At 48.0% G+C, this 19,435-nt stretch overlaps 1 protein-coding gene across 1 annotated transcript in view; it reads right to left on the bottom strand.

Annotated features, from left to right (window-relative positions):
- Nucleotides 1-19,435, bottom strand: part of SCTR (secretin receptor) — an 80,628-nt gene that overhangs the window by 37,775 nt on the left and 23,418 nt on the right. Inside the window, exons 3-5 of the mRNA XM_036023619.1 lie at nucleotides 19,076-19,082; nucleotides 6,169-6,276; nucleotides 1,750-1,862 (exon numbers count right to left, since the gene is read on the bottom strand). Coding sequence (XP_035879512.1) covers nucleotides 1,750-1,862; nucleotides 6,169-6,276; nucleotides 19,076-19,082 — 228 coding nt within the window. The remainder of the gene's footprint in view (nucleotides 1-1,749; nucleotides 1,863-6,168; nucleotides 6,277-19,075; nucleotides 19,083-19,435) is intronic.

Raw genomic sequence — 19,435 nt, 5'->3', positions numbered from 1 at the left:
CAGCATAATGACTTGACTTACATATATTGTGAAATAATACCACAATAAGTTTAGTTAACATCCATTATTTTACATAGGTACAAAAAAGAGAGAAATGAGGATTTTCCTTGTGACGAGAACCCTCAGGATTTACTCTTAGCAACTTTCATACATAACATACAGCAGTGCTAACTATTGTCATCACGTTGTACATTATATCCCTGGTACTTATTTATCCTGTAACTGAAATTTTGTACCTTTTGACCACCTTCATCCAATTCTCCCTCCCCCATCCCCATCTCTGGTAACCACCAATATTATCTCTTTTGCTATGAGTTTGATTTTAGGGGTTTTTTTATTCTACATATACATTGGATCACACAGTATTTGTCTTTATCTGTCTTATTCTTCACTTAGCATACTGCCTTCAAGGTCCACCCTTGTTGTTGCACAGGGCAAGTTTTTCTTCTTTTTGTGGCTGAATGACATTCTGTTGTATATATGTGCCACAATTTCTTTATCTATTCATCTATAGATGAACACTTAGGTAGTTTCCATATCTTGGATATTACTAACAATGCTGCAATGAACATGGGGAGCAGATACCTCTTCCACATTTGCCTCTATTATTTACTAAGCATTTTCCTAACACCTTTGAGCCTCAGTTTCCTTATCTGCAAAATGAAGAAAGTAATAGACTTACACTGAATGCTTTTGAGGATTGAATGTAATTGTGCATTAGGCAGCTGGCACATGGTACTGTAGATGTTCAGTCCAACAATGAACATTTGTTGGGCACCTTATAGGTGCCAGGCATTGTGCTGGGCAATGGGGGCCTGGATATTATTTTTTTGACTTGTCACTGCTGTATCTCCATGCTTAGACTCCTGCCTTGCCCATAGTAGATGCTCAGTAAATGTTTGTTGAGTGAATGGATGCCTCGGAGGAGTTCATATTTTAGTGAGAGAGATGGGTGCACATGGCACAAGCTGATGATTTCATATAACATGGGAGGTAATAGCTGGAGCCCTTCCTAGGGGGACAGGATGAAAGAGCTTTCTGGAATTGATGGGCTGGAATAGAGTTTTGAAGGATGTACATGCATCAGTCAGGAAAAGAGAGGAGGGAAGGGTTCTCTGAAACTGGTAGCCATTTCAGGGGCACCTGGAGAAGTTCATCCCATGGGTCACAGTGTCCTCTCTCAAACCAGGACTGCCCTGTGGCTGGGCTCTCTCCTTTGAGAGCAAACATTGATTGAGAACTGACTATAGCCAGGCACCATTCTCAACACTTCTATGGATTCACTCATTTAGTTTTCTTGGCAAGCCTGAGAGGTCAGAACTATTATTAACCCCATTTCACTGATGAAGAAACTGAGGCACAGAGAAGTAAAGTTCTCCCCACCCCGATCAAGGTCACAGGTCAGGGTTGACCTGTGATCCACCAGCCTGGCTCTGAGCACTTAGCCACCACATCACTTCTCTTTTGTTTGCATGACTAAATAATTCTCAGTCTCGTGGTGGCATGTGGCAGTCCGCTCTGTTCTGTGGCCTTCATGACCACCATCTCTGGGTTGATGGACCAGGGCAGTGAAGCAGGCCCACTGAACCCCAGGTGATGAGCAGAAGAAAAGTGGGTGGGAGGGGTAGCCCCCAGCTCACCTGTCCTTGGCCCTGGTCTGGCTTTACTCTAGCCTCAGCCAGGCACTTCTCACCCTGTAGCTCCCCCACCCCACCCCGTCTGGGGAAGAAGGGAGGTCATCAGGCTTACCCGCTTCTGGTTGGTCTCCTTGGATGAGTCATTCACATTGACCCCACATGCCCGGTCAGGCCTGGGGAAGATTTCTGACCAGCCATCCTGTGTGCAGTTTCGAAACATGGAACCTGTGGGTGCCAAGTGTGCTATGTGTGAGCGGCAGGGACCATGGACAGATGGCTGGGTCTCCTGAGTACCCTTGGCAATGCCTCAGCAGCAGCCTAGAGCTTCCTTCTGTCACTTTGTCCCAAGCTGCCTTTCCCTGAACCACAGAGTCAGCTCCCAATTGGACCAATAATTGATCCTTGAAGAACAGGTAAGTCAGTCAGTCAGGAAAAGTACTAGGAAAAGCAAACAGGCAGATGGGCCTAGAAGGGACAAAGACCTGGGATATGTATGTGTGTGTGTGAGAGAGAGAGAAAGACACACAGACAGACCCGCTGATCCTTACACCTCAATTTACAAACAAAGCTGTCCCTGAACAAACATTCCCTCGTGGCCTCCAGTCACTGCTTGTTTTCCTCCCACTGCCTCACCCACACCCCCATCCCACTGTGCCAGATACCAGGGCTCCGCAGATGAGAGAGACTTACTGACTCATGGTACAGCACTCAATCGTCCCAACCAGACCCCAGGCCCCCAACGGCCAGGCCACAGCAGAACTTCCAGTGTCCTGTACCTTGCTGCTCCCTAGGGCCCAGCCCCACTCCAGGGCTCTCTTAGACCCCTGTGCAACCCCACTCCCCTCCCCACTACACCCTTCCCTTCACAGGCCCTAAACTCTGCTCCAAGTTCCCTCAATACTCAAGGAGAAACTTTCCCTCCTCACCCTCCACCCCCTCAGGCTGACATGTTACTGCCACCTTTTTGAGCTCAGTGCCCTACACCTCCAGTACAGGCTGCATCCTGTACACTCACAAGGATGGCATTGGCTTCCCTGACTTCCCAGCAGATGAGCTTCTGACAGCCCCAAGCGTCTGCCCAGAGGCCTTGCTCGCCAAACATTTCTAGAGAGGCAATGAATGGTGATAAAGAGCCTGCTCTAAGCTCTCTATGGAGAAAAGGAGAGAGCTTGCTCACAGGGAGCTTGTAGAGCAGGAGCCGAAAGACTGGGGAAGGGGAGCTGCCATCCAAGAAGGAAGTCTTGGGGAGCCACCAGGAAGCATTTTCCTCATGGAAATGACTGACTCAGTTGCATCTGCTACTCTGGGCTGCCAAGCAGAGCTGAGTTCTGGTCTTGGGTCTGGCTGCTTTTGGTGTTGCAGGGGTGCAAGGAGCTGATCACAGCCCTGCCACTGCTTTTGTTCTGCTCTGCACCCTCTCCAGGGACCTCTTAACCACACAAGTGGTCAACCACACCAGCTGGGCTGGCCTGCTCCTTTTGACAAGGCCCAGGGTCTGGGTCATTGGATCACAGGGTTTAGGGTCAAGAAGTTTCCACTGAGATGGAGAAATATGGCTGGCATTTCTAGAATCAGCCATTATGCTAACATGCAGATTCTGATCTAATCTTCATAGGGCCCCAGTGAGGGAGGTGCTGTAGGCCTATTTTACAGATGAGAAAACCAAGGGTCAGAATTGGACAACAGTGCCCAGCTAAGACAGGTCCCATTACTTTACTGCTTTCCTGCCTGGCTCTCTCACTATGGACCCACAGGCAGCTTCTAGCAACAGGAGACCATGGCTTTTGGACACCAGGTCTGCCCAGCCTATGAAGGCTCACAAGGCATGGAGTAAAATTTTAGCACCAGAGAGATCACAGTTTGAAACCCAGCATTGCCTCTTGGTGGCCATGTGACCTTAGGTGCATCACTTTTCGATGCCAAATGGGTGGTCACTTGCATTGCAGAACTGAGCAGGAAACATGATAGCACATGGAAATTGCCCAGGCTGATGCCATGCACAGAATGGGCAACGCAGTGTTATTCACTCCTACTTTGGGTCTTTCAAAAATAGACCAGGAGTAGTGGGGCTTGGAGTGTTGGAATTTAGGAAATGGGTAGAAGTTAGGTTAAGGGAGCTAGGTTGTCAGACAGGAAAAAACGGTGGTCAAATTTAGGCTACTTAGGTGGGAAGGTAAGTTAAAGAATACAAACTCTGTGAAGCCCAGAACCAGTTGTCAGACATGCATGACCACAGCAGGTGGGCTTCCTGTTAGGGGCCCTCTCCACACCAACCCAGCAGGATCCCCAAGACATATGATCCAGGCCAGGTGCCCAGAGAAGCTAACAAGGCAGAGCAATTTGCTGGCCAGGCCCTGGGCAGAGCTGCAGAGGAGACAAAATTTGGGCTCTCTCAGGAATCCCCTCAACCCCACCCACTTTCCCTGCATGTAATGTGTAATAGGTAAACATCCTTACTCAGGTTCAGGCCAATATACAGCTCAAGGATCTCTGAAAGTACAGTCAGCATGTTTGTGCACATGTATATGTACAGTCCCAAGCTCTCATCTAATTCTCAAGAGGCTCCAGAACCCTAATCAGGTTAGAAACTTCTACTGTTTTAAGGCTCCAATCCCCCCTGAGAGAGAAGAGAAAGAGGGCCAAGGCCTGACCCTCCCTAAGAAGTGTGATTTTTTAAATAAGAAACTCAGGAAGACCAGTGTCCTTTTAGCAATCAAAAGAACACATCTTAGAGGAAACTTTCTAGACTCTGGCACACACAGAGAAATATCTGAGGTGGCATCCAGTCTGTAATTTCTCATGTCACACGGACACTCATCCTATCAAGGCCCGTGAGGTAGAATTAAATTATTATTAGTTTCTTCTTACTAAAAGAAGTCTCCAGAACACTAAGTGCTCCTCCCTAGGTTGAGGTGGGGAGGCTTTCTCTCCTGAGAGGACACAGAGGGCCTGGGATCTAACCAGACCCCAGGTGGACCTATGGGGAAAGAAGGCAGTGGTGGGAGGATAGCTCTTGATGGGAGGCTCTACTGGTCCTGACCTGTGCTCCCAGACTGGCCTGTGCCTCAAGTTTGGGGCTGGATTTGAGCAGACTAGTCTCCTCAATGTGAGGTGACCCCCACCCCCACCCCCTGGGGACCTGTGCCTAGAATTCAGCAGGCAGAGAGCTTCAATGTGGCCAGGCAGGAGGGCCCTGTAGGAGGGCCTTGTGGCACCACAGCGACACCAGGTGGTCGTGAAAAGAAAATGCAGCAGAGGTTGGCATAGGACCCCCAGCTTCCTTCCCTGAAGCATGCAGACCTGGAACTGCACCCTTGGGTGGCCCCTGGCAGGTCTTGAGCAATTAAAGGATTGAGGCACCTCAAGAAGGAGACAGCTGAGTTCTAGTTAATGAGGCAGGCAGGGGTACAAGCAAGGGCTTGGGGAAGGATGTGGCCATGATCAGGGCTCTGTCTGACCTGTTTACAGAAGGGCAGGGGGATGGTGGTGGGGGAGAGAGACAGTGGCTCTGAAGAAGGCTGTGAAGGGAGTGCTTGGAAAAGAGGAGAGCTTCCAGTCCTTCCCACAGGAGAACTTGGCCAGCCAGGGAGGAGCACTGGCTGGGGAGTCTGAGACAAGGGTCTGGTCCTGGCCTTGCACTTGACCAGCAAGTTACTCAAGGTCAATTGTGTCTGAATTAATCTCCTGTATCCCAAGATCCATGGACCCCAGGGACAGACATGGAAGAATCATGCCAGGAGATAAAGACTGTAGATAAGTTTGCTGGTGTGTGTGCATGTGTGTGTGTGGGGGGGGGGGGGGGGGTACTTAGGGTTAAAGGAAAGAACAAGAAGGGGTATGAGAGGGAGAGAAGAGACAAAGGAAAATGTTTTAAATTTATTTCCAAGCCCAGTCTCACAGGATTGGTGTTATTTATTGTCCTATTTTACAGGTGAGAAAATGGAAGCCCAGAGACAATTTGAGGAACTTGGGCCCAGAGGTAGAGATTGGCATCCAGCAGGACCCTATTTCCCCACATCCCTTGCAGCTAAGAGTCGCCATATGACTGAGTTCTGGCAGAAGTGATACTGGCAGAAGTGGCATCACTTCCAGGCCTGGTCCTTCAAATCTCCCATGGCTGATCCTCTGGGTCCTTTCCCTTCACCAGTCTGAAAGCTGTGTGCCAACACCACAACAGGAAGGTACCCACATGCCAGAATCGCCATGGAGAAAAGAGTTTCTTGCTCATCAGAAGTACCTGTTTTGGACTCTCAGCAGACAAGCACTGGAGATAGGCTTTGAGATTTGTGGATTTGTCTGCTTTGACTGCTAGCGTTACCAAAGCAGTAAATGAAAGGGTGAGATTCAAACCAGACTCTCTGGCCCCTCTCCAATTTTTGTATTTCCAATCCCTAACAAGGACCCCACCCCCATCATTCCATTCATTACTTGACCCCAGAGAAGATTTCTTGGCCTCATGGGTTCATGCTGAGGCCCCACTCAGAGGCTACCCCATAGCGTCTCAGCTGGGCCCTTTGGGTTAGATTGTTACCACTTCTGCTGGTGAGCATCTGGAAGAATCGAGGACACTCCACTTCCACAGTCTGTCCCAGCTCAGAGGAGGGCCAGCAGCTCATGTTGTCCCATAGCCCCTCGCAGCCTGCCAAGAAGAGCAACAACATCAGACAGGGATGGAGCATGGACTAAGGGCCACCCCTCACTGCCCTGGCATCATTCCCAACACCCTCACCTGCCAGGAGCTCCCATTAGGTACTGCCTTTTTTTTTTTGAGTGTCTTTTCAACTTTGGGGCCTTGGACTCTGCCATCTACATAGTAAGTGCTCAATGTTGAGGAAGGAAGGGAGGAAGGAAGGAAGGAAAGACAGAAGGAAGGAAGAAAGGAAGGAAAAGAGGAAGAGAGAGAGGAAGACATTATCTCATACAAGCCTTACAAGCGCAGATCTGGATTTCTCTAGAACAGAAACATCTCTTGCCCTCAGCTTGCATTAAATGACAGTGACAGTGGGCCTCATCCTGGCTGCACAGTAGAAACATATGGGGAGCTTCAAAAACATACATTATTGGGCTCTACACCCAGTGATCCTGACTTAATTGGTCTTTGGTGGGTCCCAAGCATGGTGCTGTGTTAAAGCTTTCCAGGTAATTTTAAAGTGATTGCAAAGTTGAGAATCCTTATCCCATGGTTCCCAAACTTCAGCTTGCATTGGAATCATCCACAAGGCTTGCTGATAGACAGATAGAGTCCTACCCCCAGGGGTCTTCGTGGAACCTGGACATTTGCATTTCTAACAGGTTCCCAGATGAGGCTGATGCTACAGGTCTGGGACCACTGAGAGCCTCTGTCTTGGCCTTTGGAAGCAGCTACATCAGCATGGCCACTACATTTCTGGTAGAAATATCATTGAGGACACTAATTTCCAGCTCACTGGGTTTCCTTCACGAGACCCATCCTGGAAGAACAACCTGGTCTCCATGCAATGAGAATCTGAATTTTTGGTGAACAAGTATCACATATCTGTCCTTATAGACACTGAATCTAGAGACTGTTCCCTCTTTGACTTGCCTGCTAGAAAGCTCAGAGCCACATGTGTTGCCCTCTTCTGGTAACTGACAGGCTTTGAAATGAATCGAAAAAATCACTGGTGTCTTCAATGTAAAACAAGCCAGGCTTGTTTTACAAGCCAACACTGCTAAGCCAGGCTTCAGGTGTCTGAACTTTTATCGTCTTGGGGACTTGTATTGTCCTTGAGCTACTATGCAACTCTGTAAGTTGTAGATAAATAGCAATGCAAATGATTTTTGTCCATAGGCATGCAAGTGAATTTTTTCAACTGAAGTTTTGCATTTATTTATAAATTCATTTTACCAGTCAGCCTTATGTGTCAGGTACTTTGAATTCTCCCATGAACCAGTAACATCTTACTGGTTCTCTCATTAATTAAATACAATGTTTGGCAGGTATTCACTTTATATATGAATGCAAGTTATGATTATACTCTCTTTAAAAAATTATCATTTAACATAACCAGCCACTGATTCTCCCAAAGTTGACCCCAGGGGAAAAAACTCAGGGAGACTGCTCCTTGTGACAGGTTTCAGAGGACTCATGCCACCTGAGAAAACATCACTGCAGAAGATTTAGAGGGGACTGGAAATAGAGCTGAGGTGATGCTTATGAGGTGAGAAGAATCACCCCTCATCTGGTTTGGAGGAACAGAGCACAGACCTCCCCACCCCAGAGCCCAGGACATTCAGAAACCCTGGTCTCTGAAGTCCCACAGACCTGTGTTGCAATCCTGCCTCATCACCTGGCAGCTGCCCCAGCCCAGTTCCTCTTCTGCTCTGGGGGAAACAAATGCCTTCCTTCTGAAGTCATCAGGAGGATGCGGTCAACCCCCACCCGGTAGGTGCAGATGAAAGGCAGCTCCCACACACCTGTCCTCCCAGGCTCCTTCCTGGTTCATCCTGGCGTCAGGAGGCTGGGCCAAGATGGGGCCTCTGGATTGCAGGGCAGTTTTTAGCTCCAGGGGTAGGAGATGGGTGTGGTCTCTACCCACAGGGCAAATTCCCAACTTTGTAAAGAGTAAGAGTCTCTTTTCAGCGGTGACTACAACCAAGCTCAAAACATCAGTACCCTTCTGACAGCTGTGTGCCCTCTAAGGGAAGTTCCCTGGTGACCTGTCGCACTTCAGAGGGGCTGATCCTCCCGTGTGGTGCAGAGATCACCTGGGAGCATGCTAAGTGTGCAGATCCCTAGACCCCACCCCAAGAGATTCTAATTCAGTCATTCTGACATGCAGGAATCTGTTTTGTAAGAACTCCCTAGAGATGTTGCTGTCTGTGGTCATCAGGCCTTGCTTTGAGAATCTCCCTGCTGCTCCTCCCTCCTCCCCACAGTGTGGGACCTTATTTCTGGGCTCAGATCCACCCTTGGCTCCCAGGAGCAAATCTGACACAGTGAGACAAGCAGCCTCCCTGGGCCCAGGGAGGTCTACTGCTGGTGGGCAGCTCCACCTGTTTCGGGATGCAGACGGCTCACCACCTCAGGCAGGGAGCCCATGAGGGCAGGAACCTGCACCTGCAACAGGCTGGGCATAGCATACTCACTCAGCAAACAGGGGAGCCACATTTGACTTCTAAATTCCATGTTAAGGTCCTGGCCTTCCAGTCCTCTGCCTGCTACCTCTGGTTGGGTGCTAGCAGGGGTCACCCTGTGCTTTGCACATGGGAGCTCATTTAATCCACAGCAGGGCAGCCAGTGGGTGCCTGGACTCACAAAGCCAAGAAGTGGAGGCTGGGACCCTGTAACCACACTGCTTGGTGCCACCTCACAGGTTTTGCCCACTTGTCCTGTCTCTAGGTGGCACCAACCCCCCCTGGAACTAGGCTGAGGGTGCTGGAGAGAAGCCAGGAAGTGGAGAAGAAACAGAGTGTGTGGCTGCAGAGAATGCAGGGAGGGGGCTGGAGAGTTGAGAAGGTGAAGGTAGGTGTGACCTAGCTGTAGGGCCAGCCCGAAGAGGGAGGAGAAGGAGGGAGGAAATGAGGGAGGATGGGAGGAAGCCAGGCCTGAGGTCAGGATATAGTGCTGGGGGCTCTGGAGATAAGGCAGCCCTGGGGATGACAGGATGGGCTGTGGCCCTGGCAAGGGAAGTGGTGGGAAATGGAGAGGAGAGATGATGGACACAGAGGGCAAGGTTTGGATGTGGCTCCCAAAGGGCTGTCAAAGCATCAGTGGAACAAAAGAACCATGTGTCTGTGTCCTTTGAGGAATGTGGGAGATGAGAAGCCCCTTGAATATTCCTGAACCTTCACCCAATTCTCCCAGTGAGCCCTGAATAAGGAGGAGCTCGAGCTTCTCCCTATCTTGAACTGCCCCAGAACTCCACCACTGTTCGGATTACTGGTTGTCCATATTCCAGCTCTGGACACTGCTCACCAGGCCTGAGCAGGGTGTCCTGGAGCTCACAGGCCCTTGGGCGACTGCGGCCTCCCCAGATGCCTTTGAGACGATGACATAGTCCTGGGAGGCCCCTTTCCAGATGACCCACTGTATTCCTCCACTCGGAACTATTCCAGCATCTGAAGCCTGGAGGATGAAGCTGGCCCCTTGTCTGCTCCCTTTCTTCAGAGATGTCTGTGTGATGGCAGTGCCTGGTTCAGAACACAGCTTCCCTGCCAACTCAGCCACATCTCTTATATTGGAAGTATTGGGGGCCCCTCCTGATTGTAAAAAATATGCAAGAACCTCTTTTCTCACTTTGAAAGAAATGGATTCAGGGCTGAGCTGACCAGGTCAGCCAGGACACTGGCTCATGGCTGCAGTCCATGAGGCTAGACAACTCATGTCTGGCTGGCCAGACAGATGAGGAGGGTGCCAGGGTATCTGGCAGGCTACCTGACCTGGGTCATGTCAGGCTGGTCCCACAGGGACACTGGCCTGGTACTGGCAAAAGGCAGGGTGGAAATGGCTGGTGGTGAGATAGAAGAAGAAAGGCGAGCAGGCTTCCCTGTGGGGTTCCCCTGCCAGCTGGGTCACTGCCTCTTGATATCAGGCATGTAGAGAGAAAAGGTTGGAGAAGGGGTTGTTAGGCTTGGTCTGGACAAGCATCAGACCTTGTGGAGCCCATAGGGGTCAGCAGTGTCACTGCCCCACAGCAGAGATGAAGAAACCCAGGCTCCAGAAAGTGAAGTGACATGTGGGGGCTGACAGACTTACAATGGTGGAGCTGAGGCCCCACCTGCTAGGCTGACCCTTGGTGGCAGCAGACCTGGATCCTAACTCCACACACATTGTTCGTGTCCTGAGTATGTGACAATGCCACACTCTCCCCAAGCCTCAGGTTTACTGTCTGGCCATAGAAGGCATTGGAACAGACTCAGGGTGCCCAGCGTGCAAGAAGCACATCCCAGCCTGGTATGCACTTTTAGCAGGTACATGGTAGAACACTTTTAATTTTAACAGTTACACATTCTTATAAGCATTTTTTAAAACCTCACCTGAGGATATTTTATTGATTTTAGAGAGAGAGGAAAGGGGAGGGAGAGACAGAGAAACATCGATCATTTGCCTCCCATACTCACTCCAATGGGGGATCAAACCAGCAACCTAGGTATGTGACCTAACTCGATACCGAACCCACAACCTTTTGGTGTACAAGATGCTTCAACCAACTGAGCCATCTTGTCAGGTCTTAATAGTTACACATTTCTAAAGAGAATTTTTAACATGCATTAAAAAGTTATAGAACTAGCATATCACATTGTGATTTTATAGCTACTGCTGTTTAGGGTGAGGTTAAGTTAGAAAAAAAGTCAGTTGGATAAAAGGGAACCCTTGTGCATGGTTGGTGGAACCGTAAGCTGGTATGGCTACTATGGAAAACAACATGGAGTTTCCTCAGAAAAATAAAGCATAACTACAATATGATCCAGCAACTCCACTTCTGAGTATTTATTCAAAGGAAATGAAATAAGTACACATATCTCAAAGAGATATCTGTACCCCTACATTCATGGAAGCATTGTGCATAATGTCCAAGATATGAAAACAACCTAAATGCCCATCGAAGGATGAATAAAGATGATTACAATAAGATATTACTCAGCTGTAAAAAGGAAGGAAATCTGGCCATTTGTGATAATGTAGATGAACCTGGAGGACATTACAATTATGTTAAATGAAATAGGCCAGATACAGAAAGACAAATACTATGTGTTCTCACTCATCCGTGGAATCCAAAAGAAGTCAAATTCACAGAAGCAGAGAGTAGAATGGTGGGAGAAATGGGAAGAGGTTAGTTAAAGGGCATAAAGTTGCAGTTATGTAGACAAATTAGTCTACAATCTAATGTATGAGAGAGGACCCCCCCAAAACAGAATTATGTTCTGTAGGGCAGGCCCCTTGTATTACATGCTTCCCCTGCTAGGTGAGTATTCTAGGAGCCCATGTGTATCAATGTACCAGTTGGTGCTGTGGTGAGAGGCTAAGACAGGCTTCAGCGAATTTTTTTGAAGACTCTTTTAACACATTTGCCCATTTTATGATGAGTGAGCTGTGAGTGCACCTGCCCATACCACGCTGAAGTTTGGCAGTTTTTGACCCAAAATGGGATGACCTCTCCTTCCCCACCCTCCCTATTCACCCAGTCTTGTCCCAAGCAACTTTTTTCTGTTTCCCCATATGAAAAAAGTCCTCAAAGGGGAACAAATTGCCAGCGTGTAAGAGGTGAAACAAAATGACAGAAGCACTAGAAGTCATCAAAATTGACTTCAAAAATTGTTTTGAGCAGTGGAAAAAAGTTTCAATTGGTGAACTACATCAAATGAGAAGTACTTTCAAGGTGATTAAAGTTTAAACATGTAAGAATAAATACACAATTTTTATAAATAAATTCTGGATTTTGGGGGGCCCCTCCTTGTACAGTATGATGAAAAAAAAGTCAATTTTTTTAAAAGAAAAAATTATTAAGGAAATCCCAGTACAGATGGTGTGTGGCTACAGCTGGGCTGGGGGAACTATGCCAGGGAGCAGGGCAGTCTGTGTAGCCTCTGGCTGCTTGCAGCAACCACCTGTGCTCCAGGGTGCGAGTGGAGGACCTCAGACCCCACTGCCCACCAGGCTCCTGCTCTAAGTTGGGGGAGGGAGGGAGGGTGTCCTGTCCTAGCCTCCTCCAGGAGCTCTTGAAAGGGAGGCACAAATCAAAGGATTCTGGTCACTGTGGGGTCCTGGTAGTTTTAGGTCCACAGTGGCAAAGCAGCTTGCCTGAATCGGGGATGAGGACAATTCCGTGAGGTAAGGGATGGGAGAGCTCTGTAAACAGGGTCACTGCTCCTGAGCCACTAGGAAGGGCTCACTTACACTGGAAAGGCGGGGCTGAAATAAATATGTTAGGGCTGCATGGGTGGGCAGAGCACAGGGCAGGTGAGGGACATGCCTCCAAACCCTCTGCCATTTCTGATGGTCACTGTCATCACTAACTGCCTGGATGGAGGGCATGGGATAAGGCCAGGGAAGTTTAAGTGGGAAAACCAGAAGAGACAACATCAGACCACAGATGCCATCTGGGGGAGCAGAAGTACTGCCAAGTGCCAGTGGCCCAATGGGACAGCATGGGACACTGACTTGAGTGAGGCAGGTGGTATGGTGGAGATACAGTGAGCTTTGGGCCTCAGTCTACCTTGGACCTGCAACTTATCTCTATGAGCCCTAGTTTCCTCATCTATAAAATGGGCATAGTAATACCCCCAGGATTTCAGTGAGAATTAAATCACTTGTATGTGCAATGCAAAATTTTTCAATCTGTTAACCTTTGTTCTTTTTTTTTCTCTTTGTCTGTCCTCCCTCTTAAGATTACTGGTTCACAGTCTCAGAAGGTGGCAGAAATACCCACAATCTTCCTGGCTCACAATTCCAAAGGCTGCTGGTGGGGAATGAAGAGAAATTCTGGTGTGATCAAAATGCTTGGGAGGACCAGTTTCCTTCCCATCACTACTGGTTCCCTGTACATTTTCCTTCATTTCACTTAGCATAGCCTTCATTTTTTCATCTAATTTGCGACCAAATTCAACCCATTTTGTGAGCATCCTGATTACCAGTGTTTTGAAAGGTATATCTGATAGGCTGGCTACCTCTTCATTGCTTAGTTGTATTTTTCTGGAGCTTTGACCAGAAGGAAGAAACAAACACCCAATCAGAAAGAAATAAAGAAACAAGAATTCAAGAAAATGAAGAGAGGCTTAGGAACCTCCAAGGCATCTTTAAACATTCCAACATCCAAATTATAGGGATACCAGAATGAGAAGAGGAAGAGCAACAAGTGAAAAAGTTATTTGAATGAATAATAAAGGAGAACGTCCCCAGTCTGGCAAAGGAAATAGACTTTCAGGAAATCCAGGAAGATCAGAGAGTCTCAAAGAAGTTGGACCCAAGGAGGAACACACCAAAGCACATCATCATTACATTACCCAATATTAAAGATAAGGAGAGAATCTTAAAAGCAGCAAGACTAAAGGAGACAGTTACCTACAAAGCAGTTCTCATAAGACTGTCAGCTGATTTCTCAAAGGAGACTTTGCAGGCAAGAAGAGGCTGGAATAAAGTATTCCAAGTCATGAAAGGCAAGGACCTGCATCCAAGATTGCTCTATCCAGCAAAGCTTTCATTTAGAATGGAGAGGCAGATAAAGTGCTTCTCATATAAGGTCACGTTAAAGGAGTTCATCATCACCAAGCCCTCATTATATGAAATGTTAAAGGGGCTTATCTAAGAAAAAGAAGATAAAACACATGTACAGTAAAATGACAGCAAACTCACAGTTATTAACAACCACACCTAAAACAAACCAAAATCAAACTAAGAAAACAACTGGAACAGGAACAGAACCACAGAAATAGAGATCACATGGAGGGTTAGCAACAAGGAGTGGGAGGAAGAGAGAAGGGGAAAGGGTACAGAAAATAAGTAGCATAGATGGTAGGTAGAAAATAGACAGGGGGAGGGTAAGAATAGTATGGGAAATGTAGAAGCTAAAGAACTTATAAGTATGACACATGGACATGAACTAAAGTGGGGGAATGTGGGTGGGAGGGGTTGTGCAGGGTGGAGGGGAGTGAAGAGGGGGAAATGGGACAACTGTAATAGCATAATCAATAAAATATATTATTAAAAAATGCTTGGGAAGAAACAGAAAGGAGCCAGACTTTCCTCAGACTAGGGAGACAGGGAGAGGAAGTGATGAGCAGGACATAGAAGGTTCCAGAAAGAGACGGACTGCCCTGCTGTCTGCTCACCTGGATGGTGCAATAGTCCAGAGGCGAGAGGGCTGTGAGGTCAGCAGATTAGCAGGACACAGACAGCCCTGCAGAGCCCATGCCTCCAGTGAAACACAGAAGGGGCCACATGGCCTGAAACCAGGTCTGTCAGCCACTGCTCCCTAGAGCAAAGGTTAAGACTGGATGGGCTTCCTTAGATACAATGGTGCCCTGTGAATCTCCAGAAAATACCAAAATCTAGGTTTTTGCCATCCCAAGAGAATGGGGTCAGAATTAAAGTTATAGAAAATGGAGAAAGTTCTATTTTTGCCCACTGGAGTTAATGGACAATGATTGGTTTCATTCACACTTGTGAACCCCCTGGCACTAGGCCAGGTCCTAAGTGGTCACTTAGTAACATCAGCTCCCTCTGTCCTACCGTGGCCCTGAGATGAAGAGGTGGCCCCAAGGCCCGTCTGGCAGTGAGGAGGGGGCTGGGAAAGTGAAAAGTTGACTGAGAGGGCAGGACAGTGCCTCGGCCGTCTCTAGATTCCCCCACCAGCCTGGTGTCTGGCGTACAGCCTGCCAGCCCGCTGCGCACTGCAAGTCTGCCCTGCATTCACCCACAGAGGAGCATCCATCCTGCAGTCCTTGGTTTATTTATAGACAAACTCAGATGGCCTGATGATAATCTGGGGCTATTTCAGGAGCAACGTGTTAGGCTGCAGTGACAGGGGGCCAGGATCAAGCCAGGCACCCTGGGACCATGTTGGATTGGGCAGTAGTTCCTCTCCAAAGCCCCTCCACACACACCCCACCCCACCTGGGGCTCACTGTGCCTGAGAATGGAGATTACCAGGGACTCCAAGCTCCTCCTCTGTTGCCCCCTTGTGTCCTCCTCTAGTTTCTGCTTTGGTCAATGTTGACTCTTTCCTTCTGCTTAAAGCTGTCATTTCCATCTTCCTGGCACCTTTGTGATCCTGCTCACCTCCACTCACCTTTTCTCCTCCCCAAAACCCCACAGTAGTTCATGAGGACCTCGTGCCCAGCCCCCGATTCCTAGCTTCATCGTGTCTCCCCTTGCCCTTCTCAGCACCCCCATAGCCCCATTCCTAGACCATCCACAAGGCAACCTGGTGAGGTTTCCTCAGCTTTGCTAATAACCTCATTGATAGAATTTAGCTCAGGAAAAGTGTTGCCCTCCTTGTGATGGCTGGACCTCACACAGCAGTGCTCAGGATGGGGTTGGAGAGACTGAAGTTCCAGGGTGGCAAAGGCATTCAAAAGCACAGCAAAGGAGGAAAGCTAAAGAGCCTGGGGTGGGGATGTTTCTCTTTAAAACAAGAAGCACAAGCCATTCCATAGGATAAACTGCCCTGGAAGTAGTGAGTTCCCCACCACTGAAAGTATTTGAGCAGAAAGTGTCACAGAATTAGGAAGCTGGGAAATGCTTGAGATATTGAATGGAGGTTGTACTATATGAGATAAAGGACCCTTAAAACCTGAGGCTGAGTGAGGCCACTTTTTGGAGCAGCCTGCCAAATCTCCTTCTAGGAGGCCAGCTTGAGGTGAGCTTCTGAACATTGTATGCTGAGCCCTACCTTCCCAGGAACTATACACACTGTTCCTTATCTCACAGAATCCTCCTCATCCACCCCACGAACTCTTCCTCACCTCATCTAAGCTCTTAGTTTCATGCAACCTCTCACACTAATTAAAAATTGGCATTGGCAGTCTCTCTCTCTCTCTCTTTCTAAAGCAAATCTGTTCTTGAGAGCATGAGGCCATCAGGGTTTAGAGTCAAAACACTGAGTTCTGGGTGATCTGGGGCCTCTCAAGAGCCTCAGTTTCCTCATCTGTGAAATGAGGATAATGGTACCTACTGCACAGGTTGTTTTAGGAAGTAAATGAAAAGATGTCTAACATGTTGTACAAATACAAGTTACTTATTTCTGAAAAAAACAAGCCAAGATCAGTTGTGCCCAGAAAAGGGCGGGGAGACATGAAGGACATGAGGATGTCCTGAGGCAGGGGGTTGTGGGAGAAGTGTTTGGCTGCCAAAAGTCATTAGTAGTCAAAAGAAGAATCAAAAAGAACCTGGGAATACCTGTCAGAGGAAAATGAATTAAAAGCCAGCACATATGAAACACTGATGCATGCAACAACATGGACCAACCTTGAAAACATTATGCTCAGTGGAAGAAGGCAGACACAAAAGGTCACATATAGTATGATTCCATTTTTATGAAATGTCTGGAGTCAGCAAATCCATAGAGACAGAAAGTACTTTAGTGGTTGTCAGGGCCAGGGGAGAGGGGAGGATAAGGGTGATTACTTCATGGGTGAGGGGTTTTATTTGGGGTGATGAAATGCTTTGGAACTAGATAATGTGGTAGTTATATGGCCTGTGTATGTTCACTCTTTTTTTTTTGTCAAAAGGTGTACGTATTCAGCACTATTACACCAGAACATATACAGAATATTGACACAATTATACGAGTATGTTAATCCTCCAGAATATATTTTAACAGATCCTCTCAGTTAATAGAAAAACATAAAACATAATAATACTTTCAAGTACACAATTGATATCAAAATCTAAATAATAATTGCTTTTTTAGAAACAATGTAGAAAATGACATTTAGCCACAAATAAAGATTGTTTGAATCACATTAATAAAATAAAATAAATACTGGGTAATCACACGTAAAAATTAAATATGAGATATACTGTGTTTAACATAATTCATAATTAACTAAATGCCATTAAATTGCTCACTCTAAATTTATGTGAATTTCACCTCAATGGAAAAAACTGACCCCACACAAACTAGCCAGCCATTCCTTCATACTCATGTTCTTTGGGAGAGGGCAGCCAGCAGGCAGAGGCAAAAAAAAAAAAAAAAAAGGTGAGGACACTAAGGCCCAGAGAGGATCAGTGTCTTGCTCAAGGTCACACAGCCTCTACGTGACCACAGCCCACATGCCCAGGTCTGTCTGAATGCCAAGCCCACACTTTCCCAGCTACCACACCATCTCTCTGGAACATTCTACCCTAGGGAGAGCCAAAGACCTTCCACCAGGCAGCTCTGAGGGGGTATCAGCTTCTGTAAACAGCAATAAATAGCCTGGTAGAGCAGGCCACGCAGCTATGAGGGTGACCCTGGAACATTACCACAGAATGCTGGGAAGTCCTTGGCCATGTAACCTGGAATAGCTGAAGAGTTAATTTTTTATTTGTGATAAGTGTGCTGGGCTTGGTGACAGTTCTGTGAGTGGCATTTCCTGTGACTCGTCCTGAGTTCAAACATTAACCTCCTCCCCAGGGAGGGCTGAGCAGTTTAACCATTAACCCTGTGCCCCCAACAGAGAGTCCCACCACCCATTCCCTGCCTTGGGTGTCAGAGCAGATCCTTGTTAGGGATGGAGATCCTGTGGGCTGTGGGCATTGGTGGGCATTGGTGGGCATTGGTGGCCCAGTACTTTAGGAGCTGCAGAAGCCAGCAGGGGCTGGGTTACAGGGCTGGGCCCGCATCTGGGTGGCCTTGGCCTCAGCCCTGCAAGCAGCTTGATTCTGCTGTGGACACGATGGGCTTGCCCACCCCCAATGTCTCTGCCCCTTTGTCATTTCTCCTGTCTTTTCAGGCTTTGAGAGGATTTTCCCCTCATCCACATCAGTTCTAAACGCCACGCTGGACCTTTGGTTCTGCTTACTGACCTCTCAGCAGAGCAGGCCTGAAGGATTTCCCAGAAGGCCATCCTCGGATGTCCTCAGCCTCAGGGGCTTTTAAAACAGGTTTTCAAAGCAACAGACCCCTTTCCTAAATGAAAACTGCAGAAGGCCAACATGCAAAGCAGATCCGAGTGGCCCGAGCCATGTGTATGCGATGGGGCCAGCCTGGCCACCCTCTCACCCACTGCCCCAGCCTTGCCAGTTTCAAATATTACAAATCCAGCATAGCCCTTTCCTCACATGGGGAGAGTGAAGTCCAGAAAAAAGGGTTGCAGATAGGGCCTTACCCACATCTCCCCACAAAATTAGAGCCAGAACCAGTGCAGAAGTCCCAGGAACTTTCCCAGCCCTGGATGCACAATTAGAACCATGTGAAAGTCTTAGAGAAAACAAATCACCAGACCTGTTTCAGCTCAGTCCACCTGGGCACCGATACGCTTACAATTTCCCTGAGGACTATAAATGTGAGGCATCCATAGGGTAACTGGGCAAGTGGTTGGCAGGAGAGAAGCCTCCCAGGGGCCCAAATGGACCCCACCCATCCATGGCAGAGGTCAGCTGGTCTGCACCAAGGAGCTGGGGCAGAGAGGCCATCAGAGCTGCCCTGCCTTCACATATTCTCAACAGCCTCATGAGTTCATAAGATTATTATCTTCATCTTAAAATTGGCAAGTTGATTGCTTCTCAGCCTTTCAGCTAAGACCAAGTGTTAAAATTGACAAGTTGAGGAGAAGAGGGGTGAAGTCTCTCACCCAAGACAGAAGAGAGGAAGTAGCAGTGCTGAGATTTAAGCCCCTAAGTTCATTTCACCAGATTCAGACTGTCCATGGCCTAGCAGCCCACACCACCTTCTCCTGGGATTGCAGGAGCAAACCTCCCCTTGCACTGATGGAGCCCAACAGGAACATCAGGGAACCCAGAAGGTCAGGTAGGAGGCCTCAGCCAATAAGGTCACTTGGGGCCTGAGTCGGGTAGGCAGAGCCTTTCTAGGAGGACTTAGGAGAACAAGGGGCTCACCTTTCTGCCCCAGGTCAGGCTGGTGAGCATCTCTCCATGGGTGACATGGGCTGCACTGTTCACTTCAGTTATGTTTTGACAAGTCAGGCAAGCTGGGGACCAACCATATCTCCATGGGAGCCTTGCACCCCAAAAGGCTCTGCTTCATCTTCCAGTCTCTCCCTGGGACCAGTTCTCTTTTGTTTTCTTCTCTTTCCCTGCTCCCAGTCAAGAATCTGCACTGACTCATTCACTCAGTAAGTCAGTCAACATACCCACACAGAATACTCAGTTTTGCAGGCCCTATGCCATGCACTGG

Source organism: Phyllostomus discolor, chromosome 4 (genome assembly GCF_004126475.2).
Source record: "Phyllostomus discolor isolate MPI-MPIP mPhyDis1 chromosome 4, mPhyDis1.pri.v3, whole genome shotgun sequence".
Classification (NCBI taxonomy): Eukaryota; Metazoa; Chordata; class Mammalia; order Chiroptera; family Phyllostomidae; genus Phyllostomus; species Phyllostomus discolor.
This window is presented reverse-complemented; position numbering and strand designations above follow the sequence as displayed.